The sequence below is a fragment of the Coloeus monedula genome (genome assembly GCF_965178545.1).
Source record: "Coloeus monedula genome assembly, chromosome: 10".
NCBI classification, from domain to species: Eukaryota; Metazoa; Chordata; class Aves; order Passeriformes; family Corvidae; genus Coloeus; species Coloeus monedula.
In genome coordinates, this window is record NC_138790.1 from 14305172 (window position 1) to 14318483 (window position 13312).

Genomic DNA, 13312 nt, shown 5'->3' on the forward strand with positions numbered 1-13312 from the left:
TCATCATCACACAGAAATGAAACAGTAGGGCAGCAGGAGGCCCAGTGAGGCATTTCAGTGGGGATATTCCCAGATGCCAGGGCTCAGCCAGGAGTGCTTCCCTGCCTCCACATGGATGCATCACAGGGCAAGTGTGCCAGTGCAGACAGCTGCCACACATCTTCATAGCTGCGTCTCTCAAGCACTGCTGCCATTGCCCACCTGAGAGCCAAGATTTTGGCACTGACCAGAAAACAAAGCAAATATTTTTTGGTTTTGTATTGTCTGTTTGATGGGTTTTTTTTTCTTTAATGTATGTCTTTCACCCCTGAAACCTGGTTATTATAGCGGGTGGGGTTGGAAAGAAGAAGGAATTGCTATTTGCAGTTCCCTTTTCCTGGAGAGAGCAGGAGCAAATTGTTGGGTGTTACCTTTCAGACATTGCTCTCCAGGAAACCAATATGTGTCCCCCAGCAGCCCAGTGGGAAATGGTACCAGTAGTGAAGACACTGCAGCCGTGACTATTATCTTCTATTAACTGCATCATTTTGGCCTGTGTTTTTTCCAAGGCAATGCTCTTCTGGAAGCCCATCTACACCTGTTCCTCTCTGCAGAGATGATTTAGCCTGCCTAGCCCTCAGCTGACTGAGACCTCTCTTGCAATTGCAGCTTTTTGCTCATGGATGAGAGGGCACGACTTTGCTTAATCTTAGCAGAGTTGACTTTTTTAGGAATTTTGTAAAAAGGCAGGTCCAAAGCCCACTTCATAGAGGATTGACCCTCTACAGAAGACAGGCAAGACCAGAAAGAAGATGCAAGCAGCCAGGCTGAGATGGGACAGAGGATTTAGCAGTTGTGAAATCTGCACATGCCCCTCTGTGTTTAACCCTGTTCAGCAACCACCCCTAGGAGAAAGCAAAGGGCAATTCCCTTGGTTTAACCATCCCTTTACCAGCCCTTTACCATCCCTTAGCTCTGTCCCCTCTCCTCCCAGGCAGTGAGGAAATTGACAGGAGGCCCTTGGCAGCTGTTGACCCATCCTGCCAGCAAGGTTTAAGATGCTCAGCTCCTCTCTTTCCTGCCTCACACCCTAGGAGGAGCCCAAGTTTTCATCCTCTGATATGCACCAGATTCAGATGGCTGAAACCACTAGAAAAGCCCTTCCATTTAGGGACAGGCTGCGCCCATGCTGGCTGTGCCCCAGAGCACAGGCAACGAGTGTTCTCTCGGCTTTTGAGAAAAGGACAGCCTTGACTCTACTCCATGGCAATTTGAGCAGGTCTTGGGCCTTGCCAACATCTCCTAGAAAGGCTCAGAAGTCGTGAATACAGCAAGTGATGGATTCTGCTGCTCCTCCTCACACTCTCACCTCATGCTTCAGGCAGTGTTCCACCAAATCCTGTCACTGCACCCACCAGGCTCGGTGGAAAGGCAGCCCATAATGAGCCAACGTCCCCCTGACTGCAAAGAGAACCACGGTACAATTGCAAACTGCCACATGTAGTGAAATGTTTGAAATGTTACAGCTTTCATGAACAACAAGACAATTCCCCAGATGAATTAATTCCAGTATTCTTCCCTTACAGGGCTAATTAGAGATGTGAGAGGTCCATACATTGCCCTCACACAGTGCTCCCTTATCAGGGGCTGCAGACAGAATGCAGTGAGTAGAGAAAAGCTGAAGCCTACAGGTTGTTGTATAACCACAGCTTAGCTGTGAAATAAGCTTCAAATCCATTTCCAGGAATCCAAAAAGGAGTTTCAGTTTCAGTTTGACTATGATATGTTTTCCTGCATTAAAGATAAGAACTTTATTTAGATGTAATAAAAAAGGGAGTAGAAAAACAACAGAAGTCTTGGCTTGGATATTTCAAATATTGTAAACCTGACTTTGAAAAAGCAATGAATTAATTCCTTGTTTGCTTTGCTTGCATGCACAGCTCTTGGCTTACCTACTAAAACAACTTTTTCTCAAGCCACAGGTTTTTCACTTCTGCTCCTCCGATTGCCTCCCTGATGGGGCTGGCAAGGGAGTGAGTGAGCAAGAGGCTGCCTGGTGCTTTGTTGCTGGCTGGGGTTAAACCTGGACAACCTGTACAGAGCAGACAAAACCAGCCAGCCTCTGCCAGACAGCTGTTCTGCTCTCACCTCTCCCTGCAGTCCAGGCAGTTGCCTGTAACAAAAGCAACACAGGATTCCGTGTCTCACATGTGGGATGCAGGTAATCTGGTTCCAAGCTCTAAAGGCAGATACTCCAGGCAAAGGACAATGAAACAAACTTCCCCTAAACAGTTTTCTTCCAAGTCATTCCACACACCAGCTTTGTGACAAGGGCATGGCGTGGCTCAGTACATTGGGAGGCACTTTGTAGGCAGGGAAAAACCAAGCAAAACATCATCATGCCGAAATCAGAGCACTCCTATAAAACTCTGAAGGATACAGCTTACAAGACCTGCCCTTCCCTCTGACCTGCCAGCCTCCGGGGAGCTTCTTCATTTAGGCACCACAGGCACAGGCTCCAAGACACTGCACGTGCCCTGCCTGCTCTTCGCAGACATTGCAGCCAGGGCTTTCCCACCTACACAGAGCCTCAGCTGGAAACCCCCAGCAGTAGTTTTATTTTACTTGTTCAGAAAGTTAAGGTTAAAATCATGGATACACAGAAAAAGCCTATAGGAAGCAACCAATAAAAATGGATGAAAAGCCTGCACCAGTGCAAGCGCCCCCAGACTACCACAAAAATCATCACAGGCAATGAAATAAAAGCAGATGTAACAACCAGGTTAGTGCTGCTGGGAGTCACCTTGAATGGTGACAATCTTGACTTCTTACTTCTTAATGGGATAGCAGGGAAAAACAAGGCTGCTCCTCCAAGTAGAGCACACAAATCTCTACTCAGATAAAAAAGGATTTGGGGGCAATTCAAGTTTGGATATCTGACATTTTATTAAGGCTTATTTAATGTTTACAGCAAGGGTGGCACAGCTGCTAGTGAGCCTTGGTGGCAGGTGTATCAAAAGCTGACCAGTGGTTGCTGTGGCCAGGGGCTCCCCCTGCCTTGCTCTGAGCTATTCCTGACAGCCCATCACTCGTACTTTCTCTCTCTCCTGGATGTGTTGTCAGACAAGCCTTTGTACAACAGCGATGCCAAGAACAGCAAGGATACCTCCTACTGTTACTGCTGCCTTACCAATAGCTTCAGCTGCTTTTATGACCTAGAAAAGGAAAACACAGGCTGGAAACATGATAAGCACTTATATTTACTCCCCCAGCATGATAATATAGAAAAAGCAGGGATAGTCAGGGTAAATAAATCAGTCAGAGACATGTGCCCCATAAGCAGAAGGCGTAACAGCCAGGTTTTTACCCCTAGGAGGTGGCATTCAGTCAAGGGCACTGTCAGGGTGCAGACAGAGCACAGTGACCCTCCAGGTCCAGGGGCTCTGGGGAGGCCAGAGGCAGCGCTGCTTTGGAGCCCACGCCTGGGACTTGGCTCTCCCCATGCCGGCTGCAGGCTGTGTCCCAGTCCCGCGGCTCACAGCAAGCAGCCAGGAGGTGCTCTGGGAGGCACCCAGGGGCTCACCCCGTGTCACTCACCTGGTGAGAGACTCCCTCTCCATAGCGGAGCTTTGTCACAAAGTGCTCACAGTTGCTGCCAAGCAAATCATATTTCACCTCCGCATCAATCCAGCGCTCAGCACGCCGGATGATCTCCTCCACTGGGAGAGGAGTGCGGGAGCGGTCATACTTGTTGTTGACACGCCATTCATCATCTCCCACCACCTCCTTCAGGAGCTGCTTCTTCACCTTGGCCTTTTTGGTGAGTATGGAAATGGTGCTGCCAGACAGGGCTTGGGCTCCTTCATCTGGGGAAGGCAGGGAAGAGATAAGGCAGGTAGGCACATCCCCTCTGGCCCCTCCAGGATCTCAGACGGGTTTCCGACTGCTAGTGGAAAGATCATCTACACACACAGGGTCCACACGGAGCAGCACATGGAAGAAGACAGGGCTCCTGGGACATCCCAACATCTACTGTGCACCCTGCCAGGCTGAATCAGCCTTACCTACAGATGTCACGTTGATGACAAATCCATCCCCCACGTAGAGGGCCCAGTGCTGGAAAAGTTTCCGGTCGATCTCGATCAGGTCCCCAGGCTTGGGGTTGCGATTGCCACGTGCCATCTCAGGAGCGTGCAGTCAGGACACGCACCTGTAGCTGGGCTGGCTCAGCGCAGGGCAGAGCAGGGCAGAGGCGTGGGCTGTGCACAGGCACCTGCCGGGACCGCGGGCACGGAGCGTGTCAGTGCCGGGCCCCGAGGGCGGCGGCTGCCGGAGCGGCGGCCCCGCTCGGCCGGCCCCGCCTCGGGGCCGCTGCCGCTGCCGGCGCAGGGCAGGCGACGGGACGGCCCCGCTCCCACCCAGCGCATCCGCCCAAGGCCGAGGCCGGGCCGGCTGCGCGTCCAGCTGCTGCCGCCGTCCCCGGCTGCCCCCGCCCGCCCACGGCGCCCGCGCTCCCCTCCCGGCCGCGCTCCGATCGGGGCTCCGCTGCTGCCGGGGCCCGGCCCGCTCCGCTGCCGGGACGCGGCTGCCCGGGGGTGCCCGCGGTGCCGAGCCCGTGCCGCGGCTCTGGGGCGCCTCCGGCCGCTCGGCAGAGCCGCGCCCGCCGCCGGCAGCCTGGAGGGGGCCGCATCCCGCTGGCAAACGCCGCTCGCATCCCCCGAGCTCCGCTCACCCCAGCGCCTGTCCCGCTGTTGTGTGGCCTCTCCCGGCCCGCTACTCCCGTTATAAAGTCCTTCGCAGTGGCGACTGCGTGCATCCTGCCGGGCTCACTGCCGGCGCCGCCCCGGAGCCAGGCCGTCCGGCTCCACCCTCTCACCAGATGCAACGAAAGCTCCACTCACGAGGTTGTTGCCAAAACCATCTGTTGAGTGGAAAATCTTATCTTGTACCTGACGATGTCCGCCCACCGTCTCGTTGTGGGGAGACCCTCCCCCGAGTGGTCCTCTTGTTCAAGTGATGGACAACAGCCCTGACCCTACACCCTATCACTCCGCAGCACTTTATCTTGAAGAACAACCACGTCTGGATCATGATTAAAGAATGCCTTGAGGACCACTCAAAGAGTCGGTGCCATAAATGGCAGAGGATGCTGCAGAGGGATCCCAAATGGCCTCGTGTAAATGCAAAATCTCTGCAGCAAAAAGCATAGATTAAATTTATGTTAACCCACCTGCAAACACAGTAAAGAAGGTGAGGTGAGAGTCTGCAGCCAGGCTCGGGGCTGCACGATGCTGGGGCTTCAGCCCAAGTTTTCATCCTCTGATGTGCACCAGATTCAGATGGCTGAAACCACTAGAAAAGCCCTTCCATTTAGGGACAGGCTGCGCCCATGCTGGCTGTGCCCCAGAGCACAGGCAACGAGTGTTCTCTCGGCTTTTGAGAAAAGGACAGCCTTGACTCTACTCCATGGCAATTTGAGCAGGTCTTGGGCCTTGCCAACATCTCCTAGAAAGGCTCAGAAGTCGTGAATACAGCAAGTGATGGATTCTGCTGCTCCTCCTCACACTCTCACCTCATGCTTCAGGCAGTGTTCCACCAAATCCTGTCACTGCACCCACCAGGCTCGGTGGAAAGGCAGCCCATAATGAGCCAACGTCCCCCTGACTGCAAAGAGAACCACGGTACAATTGCAAACTGCCACATGTAGTGAAATGTTTGAAATGTTACAGCTTTCATGAACAACAAGACAATTCCCCAGATGAATTAATTCCAGTATTCTTCCCTTACAGGGCTAATTAGAGATGTGAGAGGTCCATACATTGCCCTCACACAGTGCTCCCTTATCAGGGGCTGCAGACAGAATGCAGTGAGTAGAGAAAAGCTGAAGCCTACAGGTTGTTGTATAACCACAGCTTAGCTGTGAAATAAGCTTCAAATCCATTTCCAGGAATCCAAAAAGGAGTTTCAGTTTCAGTTTGACTATGATATGTTTTCCTGCATTAAAGATAAGAACTTTATTTAGATGTAATAAAAAAGGGAGTAGAAAAACAACAGAAAGTCTTGGCTTGGATATTTCAAATATTGTAAACCTGACTTTGAAAAAGCAATGAATTAATTCCTTGTTTGCTTTGCTTGCATGCACAGCTCTTGGCTTACCTACTAAAACAACTTTTTCTCAAGCCACAGGTTTTTCACTTCTGCTCCTCCGATTGCCTCCCTGATGGGGCTGGCAAGGGAGTGAGTGAGCAAGAGGCTGCCTGGTGCTTTGTTGCTGGCTGGGGTTAAACCTGGACAACCTGTACAGAGCAGACAAAACCAGCCAGCCTCTGCCAGACAGCTGTTCTGCTCTCACCTCTCCCTGCAGTCCAGGCAGTTGCCTGTAACAAAAGCAACACAGGATTCCGTGTCTCACATGTGGGATGCAGGTAATCTGGTTCCAAGCTCTAAAGGCAGATACTCCAGGCAAAGGACAATGAAACAAACTTCCCCTAAACAGTTTTCTTCCAAGACAATCCACACACCAGCTTTGTGACAAGGGCATGGCGTGGCTCAGTACATTGGGAGGCACTTTGTAGGCAGGGAAAAACCAAGCAAAACATCATCATGCCGAAATCAGAGCACTCCTATAAAACTCTGAAGGATACAGCTTACAAGACCTGCCCTTCCCTCTGACCTGCCAGCCTCCGGGGAGCTTCTTCATTTAGGCACCACAGGCACAGGCTCCAAGACACTGCACGTGCCCTGCCTGCTCTTCGCAGACATTGCAGCCAGGGCTTTCCCACCTACACAGAGCCTCAGCTGGAAACCCCCAGCAGTAGTTTTATTTTACTTGTTCAGAAAGTTAAGGTTAAAATCATGGATACACAGAAAAAGCCTATAGGAAGCAACCAATAAAAATGGATGAAAAGCCTGCACCAGTGCAAGCGCCCCCAGACTACCACAAAAATCATCACAGGCAATGAAATAAAAGCAGATGTAACAACCAGGTTAGTGCTGCTGGGAGTCACCTTGAATGGTGACAATCTTGACTTCTTACTTCTTAATGGGATAGCAGGGAAAAACAAGGCTGCTCCTCCAAGTAGAGCACACAAATCTCTACTCAGATAAAAAAGGATTTGGGGGCAATTCAAGTTTGGATATCTGACATTTTATTAAGGCTTATTTAATGTTTACAGCAAGGGTGGCACAGCTGCTAGTGAGCCTTGGTGGCAGGTGTATCAAAAGCTGACCAGTGGTTGCTGTGGCCAGGGGCTCCCCCTGCCTTGCTCTGAGCTCTTCCTGACAGCCCATCACTCGTACTTTCTCTCTCTCCTGGATGTGTTGTCAGACAAGCCCTTCACAAAAACGGTGGCAAGACCAGCAAGAAGGATACCTCCTACTGCTGCTGCTGTAGTACCAATAACTGCTTTTCTGACCTATAAAATAAAAGTAAAACACAGGCTGGAAACATGATAAGCACTTATATTTACTCCCCCAGCATGATAATATAGAAAAGGCAGGGATAGTCAGGGTAAATAAATCAGTCAGAGACATGTGCCCCATAAGCAGAAGGCGTAACAGCCAGGTTTTTACCCCTAGGAGGTGGCATTCAGTCAAGGGCACTGTCAGGGTGCAGACAGAGCACAGTGACCCTCCAGGTCCAGGGGCTCTGGGGAGGCCAGAGGCAGCGCTGCTTTGGAGCCCACGCCTGGGACTTGGCTCTCCCCATGCCGGCTGCAGGCTGTGTCCCAGTCCCGCGGCTCACAGCAAGCAGCCAGGAGGTGCTCTGGGAGGCACCCAGGGGCTCACCCCGTGTCACTCACCTGGTGAGAGACTCCCTCTCCATAGCGGAGCTCTGTCACAAAGTGCTCACAGTTTCTGCCAAGCAAATCATATGTCACCTCCGCATCAATCCAGCGCTCAGCACGCCGGATGATCTCCTCCACTGGGAGAGGAGTGCGGGAGCGGTCATACTTGTTGTTGACACGCCATTCATCATCTCCCACCACCTCCTTCAGGAGCTGCTTCTTCACCTTGGCCTTTCTGGTGAATACTGATGTGGTGCTGACAAACAGGGATGGGGCTCCTTCATCTGGGGAAGGCAGGGAAGAGATAAGGCAGGTAGGCACATCCCCTCTGGCCTCTCCAGGATCTCAGACGGGTTTCCGATGGCCAGTGGAAAGATCATCTACACACACAGGGTCCACACGGAGCAGCATATGGAAGGAGACAGGGCTCCTGGGACATCCCAACATCTACTGTGCACCCTGCCAGGCTGAACCAGCCTTACCTACAGGTGTCACGTTGATGACATATCCATCCCCCATGTAGAGGGCCCAGTGCTGGTAAACTGTCCGGTCGATCTCGATCAGGTCCCCAGGCTTGGGGTTGCGATTGCCACGTGCCATCTCAGGAGCGTGCAGTCAGTCAGGACACGCACCTGTAGCTGGGCTGGCTCAGCGCAGGGCAGAGCAGGGCAGAGGCGTGGGCTGTGCACAGGCACCTGCCGGGACCGCGGGCACGGAGCGTGTCAGTGCCGGGCCCCGAGGGCGGCGGCTGCCGGAGCGGCGGCCCCGCTCGGCCGGCCCCGCCTCGGGGCCGCTGCCGCTGCCGGCGCAGGGCAGGCGACGGGACGGCCCCGCTCCCACCCAGCGCATCCGCCCAAGGCCGAGGCCGGGCCGGCTGCGCGTCCAGCTGCTGCCGCCGTCCCCGGCTGCCCCCGCCCGCCCACGGCGCCCGCGCTCCCCTCCCGGCCGCGCTCCGATCGGGGCTCCGCTGCTGCCGGGGCCCGGCCCGCTCCGCTGCCGGGACGCGGCTGCCCGGGGGTGCCCGCGGTGCCGAGCCCGTGCCGCGGCTCTGGGGCGCCTCCGGCCGCTCGGCAGAGCCGCGCCCGCCGCCGGCAGCCTGGAGGGGGCCGCATCCCGCTGGCAAACGCCGCTCGCATCCCCCGAGCTCCGCTCACCCCAGCGCCTGTCCCGCTGTTGTGTGGCCTCTCCCGGCCCGCTACTCCCGTTATAAAGTCCTTCGCAGTGGCGACTGCGTGCATCCTGCCGGGCTCACTGCCGGCGCCGCCCCGGAGCCAGGCCGTCCGGCTCCACCCTCTCACCAGATGCAACGAAAGCTCCACTCACGAGGTTGTTGCCAAAACCATCTGTTGAGTGGAAAATCTTATCTTGTACCTGACGATGTCCGCCCACCGTCTCGTTGTGGGGAGACCCTCCCCCGAGTGGTCCTCTTGTTCAAGTGATGGACAACAGCCGTGACCCTACACCCTATCACTCTGCAGCACTTTATCTTGAAGAACAACCACGTCTGGATCATGATTAAAGAATGCCTTGAGGACCACTCAAAGAGTCGGTGCCATAAATGGCAGAGGATGCTGCAGAGGGATCCCAAATGGCCTCGTGTAAATGCAAAATCTCTGCAGCAAAAAGCATAGATTAAATTTATGTTAACCCACCTGCAAACACAGTAAAGAAGGTGAGGTGAGAGTCTGCAGCCAGGCTCGGGGCTGCACGATGCTGGGGCTTCAGCCCAAGTTTTCATCCTCTGATATGCACCAGATTCAGATGGCTGAAACCACTAGAAAAGCCCTTCCATTTAGGGACAGGCTGCGCCCATGCTGGCTGTGCCCCAGAGCACAGGCAACGAGTGTTCTCTCGGCTTTTGAGAAAAGGACAGCCTTGACTCTACTCCATGGCAATTTGAGCAGGTCTTGGGCCTTGCCAACATCTCCTAGAAAGGCTCAGAAGTCGTGAATACAGCAAGTGATGGATTCTGCTGCTCCTCCTCACACTCTCACCTCATGCTTCAGGCAGTGTTCCACCAAATCCTGTCACTGCACCCACCAGGCTCGGTGGAAAGGCAGCCCATAATGAGCCAACGTCCCCCTGACTGCAAAGAGAACCACGGTACAATTGCAAACTGCCACATGTAGTGAAATGTTTGAAATGTTACAGCTTTCATGAACAACAAGACAATTCCCCAGATGAATTAATTCCAGTATTCTTCCCTTACAGGGCTAATTAGAGATGTGAGAGGTCCATACATTGCCCTCACACAGTGCTCCCTTATCAGGGGCTGCAGACAGAATGCAGTGAGTAGAGAAAAGCTGAAGCCTACAGGTTGTTGTATAACCACATCCTTAGCTTAGCTGTGAAATAAGCTTCAAATCCATTTCCAGGAATCCAAAAAGGAGTTTCAGTTTCAGTTTGACTATGATATGTTTTCCTGCATTAAAGATAAGAACTTTATTTAGATGTAATAAAAAAGGGAGTAGAAAAACAACAGAAGTCTTGGCTTGGATATTTCAAATATTGTAAACCTGACTTTGAAAAAAGCAATGAATTAATTCCTTGTTTGCTTTGCTTGCATGCACAGCTCTTGGCTTACCTACTAAAACAACTTTTTCTCAAGCCACAGGTTTTTCACTTCTGCTCCTCCGATTGCCTCCCTGATGGGGCTGGCAAGGGAGTGAGTGAGCAAGAGGCTGCCTGGTGCTTTGTTGCTGGCTGGGGTTAAACCTGGACAACCTGTACAGAGCAGACAAAACCAGCCAGCCTCTGCCAGACAGCTGTTCTGCTCTCACCTCTCCCTGCAGTCCAGGCAGTTGCCTGTAACAAAAGCAACACAGGATTCTGTGTCTCACATGTGGGATGCAGGTAATCTGGTTCCAAGCTCTAAAGGCAGATACTCCAGGCAAAGGACAATGAAACAAACTTCCCCTAAACAGTTTTCTTCCAAGACAATCCACACACCAGCTTTGTGACAAGGGCATGGCGTGGCTCAGTACATTGGGAGGCACTTTGTAGGCAGGGAAAAACCAAGCAAAACATCATCATGCCGAAATCAGAGCACTCCTATAAAACTCTGAAGGATACAGCTTACAAGACCTGCCCTTCCCTCTGACCTGCCAGCCTCCGGGGAGCTTCTTCATTTAGGCACCACAGGCACAGGCTCCAAGACACTGCACGTGCCCTGCCTGCTCTTCGCAGACATTGCAGCCAGGGCTTTCCCACCTACACAGAGCCTCAGCTGGAAACCCCCAGCAGTAGTTTTATTTTACTTGTTCAGAAAGTTAAGGTTAAAATCATGGATACACAGAAAAAGCCTATAGGAAGCAACCAATAAAAATGGATGAAAAGCCTGCACCAGTGCAAGCGCCCCCAGACTACCACAAAAATCATCACAGGCAATGAAATAAAAGCAGATGTAACAACCAGGTTAGTGCTGCTGGGAGTCACCTTGAATGGTGACAATCTTGACTTCTTACTTCTTAATGGGATAGCAGGGAAAAACAAGGCTGCTCCTCCAAGTAGAGCACACAAATCTCTACTCAGATAAAAAAGGATTTGGGGGCAATTCAAGTTTGGATATCTGACATTTTATTAAGGCTTATTTAATGTTTACAGCAAGGGTGGCACAGCTGCTAGTGAGCCTTGGTGGCAGGTGTATCAAAAGCTGACCAGTGGTTGCTGTGGCCAGGGGCTCCCCCTGCCTTGCTCTGAGCTCTTCCTGACAGCCCATCAGTAGTACTTTCTCTCTCTCCTGGATGTGTTGTGAGAGAAGCCCTTCACAAGAACGGTGGCAAGACCAAGAAGAAGGAACTCTCCTGTTGCTGTTGCTATAGCACGAATAAATGTAACTGCTTTTATGACCTAGAAAAGGAAAAGTAAAACACAGGCTGGAAACATGATAAGCACTTATATTTACTCCCCCAGCATGATAATATAGAAAAGGCAGGGATAGTCAGGGTAAATAAATCAGTCAGAGACATGTGCCCCATAAGCAGAAGGCGTAACAGCCAGGTTTTTACCCCTAGGAGGTGGCATTCAGTCAAGGGCACTGTCAGGGTGCAGACAGAGCACAGTGACCCTCCAGGTCCAGGGGCTCTGGGGAGGCCAGAGGCAGCGCTGCTTTGGAGCCCACGCCTGGGACTTGGCTCTCCCCATGCCGGCTGCAGGCTGTGTCCCAGTCCCGCGGCTCACAGCAAGCAGCCAGGAGGTGCTCTGGGAGGCACCCAGGGGCTCACCCCGTGTCACTCACCTGGTCAGAGAATCCCGTTCCATAGCGGAGCTTTGTCACAAAGTGCTCACAGTTTCTGCCAAGCAAATCATATTTCACCTCCCTGTCAATCCACTCCTCAGCACGCCGGATGATCTCCTCCACTGGGAGAGGAATGAGGCCATACTTGTTGTTGACACGCCATTTATCATCTCCCACCACCTCCTTCAGGAGCTGCTTCTTCACCTTGGCCTTTTTGGTGAGTATTGAAATGGTGCTGACAGACAGGGATGGGGCTCCTTCATCTGGGGAAGGCAGGGAAGAGATAAGGCAGGTAGGCACATCCCCTCTGGCCCCTCCAGGATCTCAGACGGGTTTCCGATGGCCAGTGGAAAGATCATCTACACACACAGGGTCCAGATGGAGCAGCACATGGAAGGAGACAGGGCTCCTGGGACATCCCAACATCTACTGTGCACCCTGCCAGGCTGAACCAGCCTTACCTACAGGTGTCACGTTGATGACATATCCATCCCCCATGTAGAGGGCCCAGTGCTGGTAAACTGTCCGGTCGATCTCGATCAGGTCCCCAGGCTTGGGGTTGCGATTGCCACGTGCCATCTCAGGAGCGTGCAGTCAGGACACGCACCTGTAGCTGGGCTGGCTCAGCGCAGGGCAGAGCAGGGCAGAGGCGTGGGCTGTGCACAGGCACCTGCCGGGACCGCGGGCACGGAGCGTGTCAGTGCCGGGCCCCGAGGGCGGCGGCTGCCGGAGCGGCGGCCCCGCTCGGCCGGCCCCGCCTCGGGGCCGCTGCCGCTGCCGGCGCAGGGCAGGCGACGGGACGGCCCCGCTCCCACCCAGCGCATCCGCCCAAGGCCGAGGCCGGGCCGGCTGCGCGTCCAGCTGCTGCCGCCGTCCCCGGCTGCCCCCGCCCGCCCACGGCGCCCGCGCTCCCCTCCCGGCCGCGCTCCGATCGGGGCTCCGCTGCTGCCGGGGCCCGGCCCGCTCCGCTGCCGGGACGCGGCTGCCCGGGGGTGCCCGCGGTGCCGAGCCCGTGCCGCGGCTCTGGGGCGCCTCCGGCCGCTCGGCAGAGCCGCGCCCGCCGCCGGCAGCCTGGAGGGGGCCGCATCCCGCTGGCAAACGCCGCTCGCATCCCCCGAGCTCCGCTCACCCCAGCGCCTGTCCCGCTGTTGTGTGGCCGCTCCCGGCCCGCTGCTCCCGCTATAAATAACAAGAAGATGGCGCTTGCGCGGATTCTGCCGGGCTCACTGGCGACGCTGACCGAGCGCTGTCCCGATCCGTCCGCATCTCTTCCATCCCATTCCGTGCCACCGTCCCCCGCCTTTTCCCT

At 54.1% G+C, this 13312-nt stretch overlaps 3 protein-coding genes across 5 annotated transcripts; all 3 read right to left on the reverse strand.

Moving 5' to 3' along the window:
* Positions 1-2900: 2900 nt before the first annotated feature.
* Positions 2901-4815, reverse strand: LOC309576571 (phospholipase A and acyltransferase 1-like). Its single transcript, XM_082287969.1, has 4 exons — positions 4712-4815; positions 4044-4252; positions 3577-3845; positions 2901-3194 (listed from the first exon to the last, which is right to left on the reverse strand). Exons 2-4 carry the CDS (start codon positions 4159-4161, stop codon positions 3099-3101), a joined length of 483 nt encoding a protein of 160 aa, XP_082144095.1. The 5' UTR covers positions 4162-4252; positions 4712-4815; the 3' UTR covers positions 2901-3098.
* A 2289-nt stretch (positions 4816-7104) lies between these two features.
* On the reverse strand, positions 7105-9127 carry LOC309576493 (phospholipase A and acyltransferase 1-like). Of its 3 annotated transcripts, XM_082287842.1 has the most exons (5): positions 8921-9127; positions 8249-8461; positions 7933-8050; positions 7782-7836; positions 7105-7394 (listed from the first exon to the last, which is right to left on the reverse strand). In XM_082287842.1, the coding sequence occupies exons 2-5, from the start codon at positions 8364-8366 to the stop codon at positions 7269-7271; spliced, it is 417 nt and encodes a 138-aa protein (XP_082143968.1). In that variant the 5' UTR covers positions 8367-8461; positions 8921-9127; the 3' UTR covers positions 7105-7268. The 3 variants fall into 3 exon arrangements, with proteins under 3 accessions (XP_082143968.1, XP_082143966.1, XP_082143967.1); XM_082287840.1 differs by having other exon boundaries at positions 7782-8050; positions 8921-9116; XM_082287841.1 differs by having other exon boundaries at positions 7782-8050; positions 8249-9117.
* Positions 9128-11319: 2192 nt separating this feature from the next.
* On the reverse strand, positions 11320-13288 carry LOC309576794 (phospholipase A and acyltransferase 1-like). The gene is made up of 4 exons (XM_082288337.1): positions 13133-13288; positions 12465-12673; positions 12004-12266; positions 11320-11615 (listed from the first exon to the last, which is right to left on the reverse strand). The coding sequence occupies exons 2-4, from the start codon at positions 12580-12582 to the stop codon at positions 11484-11486; spliced, it is 513 nt and encodes a 170-aa protein (XP_082144463.1). The 5' UTR covers positions 12583-12673; positions 13133-13288; the 3' UTR covers positions 11320-11483.
* Positions 13289-13312: the final 24 nt, after the last annotated feature.

Bases quoted from the DNA above. Each gene is read 5' to 3' on its own strand.
- LOC309576493 (XM_082287841.1), bottom strand. From the start codon at position 8,366: ATGGCACGTGGCAATCGCAACCCCAAGCCTGGGGACCTGATCGAGATC. The intron at 8,051-8,248 runs GTAAGGCTGGTT...TGCCTTCCCCAG, and splicing joins CATCAACGTGACACCTGTAG to ATGAAGGAGCCCCATCCCTG. The intron at 7,395-7,781 runs GTGAGTGACACG...TTTATTTTATAG, and splicing joins GAGAGGGAGTCTCTCACCAG to GTCAGAAAAGCAGTTATTGG.
- LOC309576571 (XM_082287969.1), bottom strand. From the start codon at position 4,161: ATGGCACGTGGCAATCGCAACCCCAAGCCTGGGGACCTGATCGAGATC. The intron at 3,846-4,043 runs GTAAGGCTGATT...TGCCTTCCCCAG, and splicing joins CATCAACGTGACATCTGTAG to ATGAAGGAGCCCAAGCCCTG. The intron at 3,195-3,576 runs GTGAGTGACACG...TTCCTTTTCTAG, and splicing joins GAGAGGGAGTCTCTCACCAG to GTCATAAAAGCAGCTGAAGC.
- LOC309576794 (XM_082288337.1), bottom strand. From the start codon at position 12,582: ATGGCACGTGGCAATCGCAACCCCAAGCCTGGGGACCTGATCGAGATC. The intron at 12,267-12,464 runs GTAAGGCTGGTT...TGCCTTCCCCAG, and splicing joins CATCAACGTGACACCTGTAG to ATGAAGGAGCCCCATCCCTG. The intron at 11,616-12,003 runs GTGAGTGACACG...TTCCTTTTCTAG, and splicing joins GAACGGGATTCTCTGACCAG to GTCATAAAAGCAGTTACATT.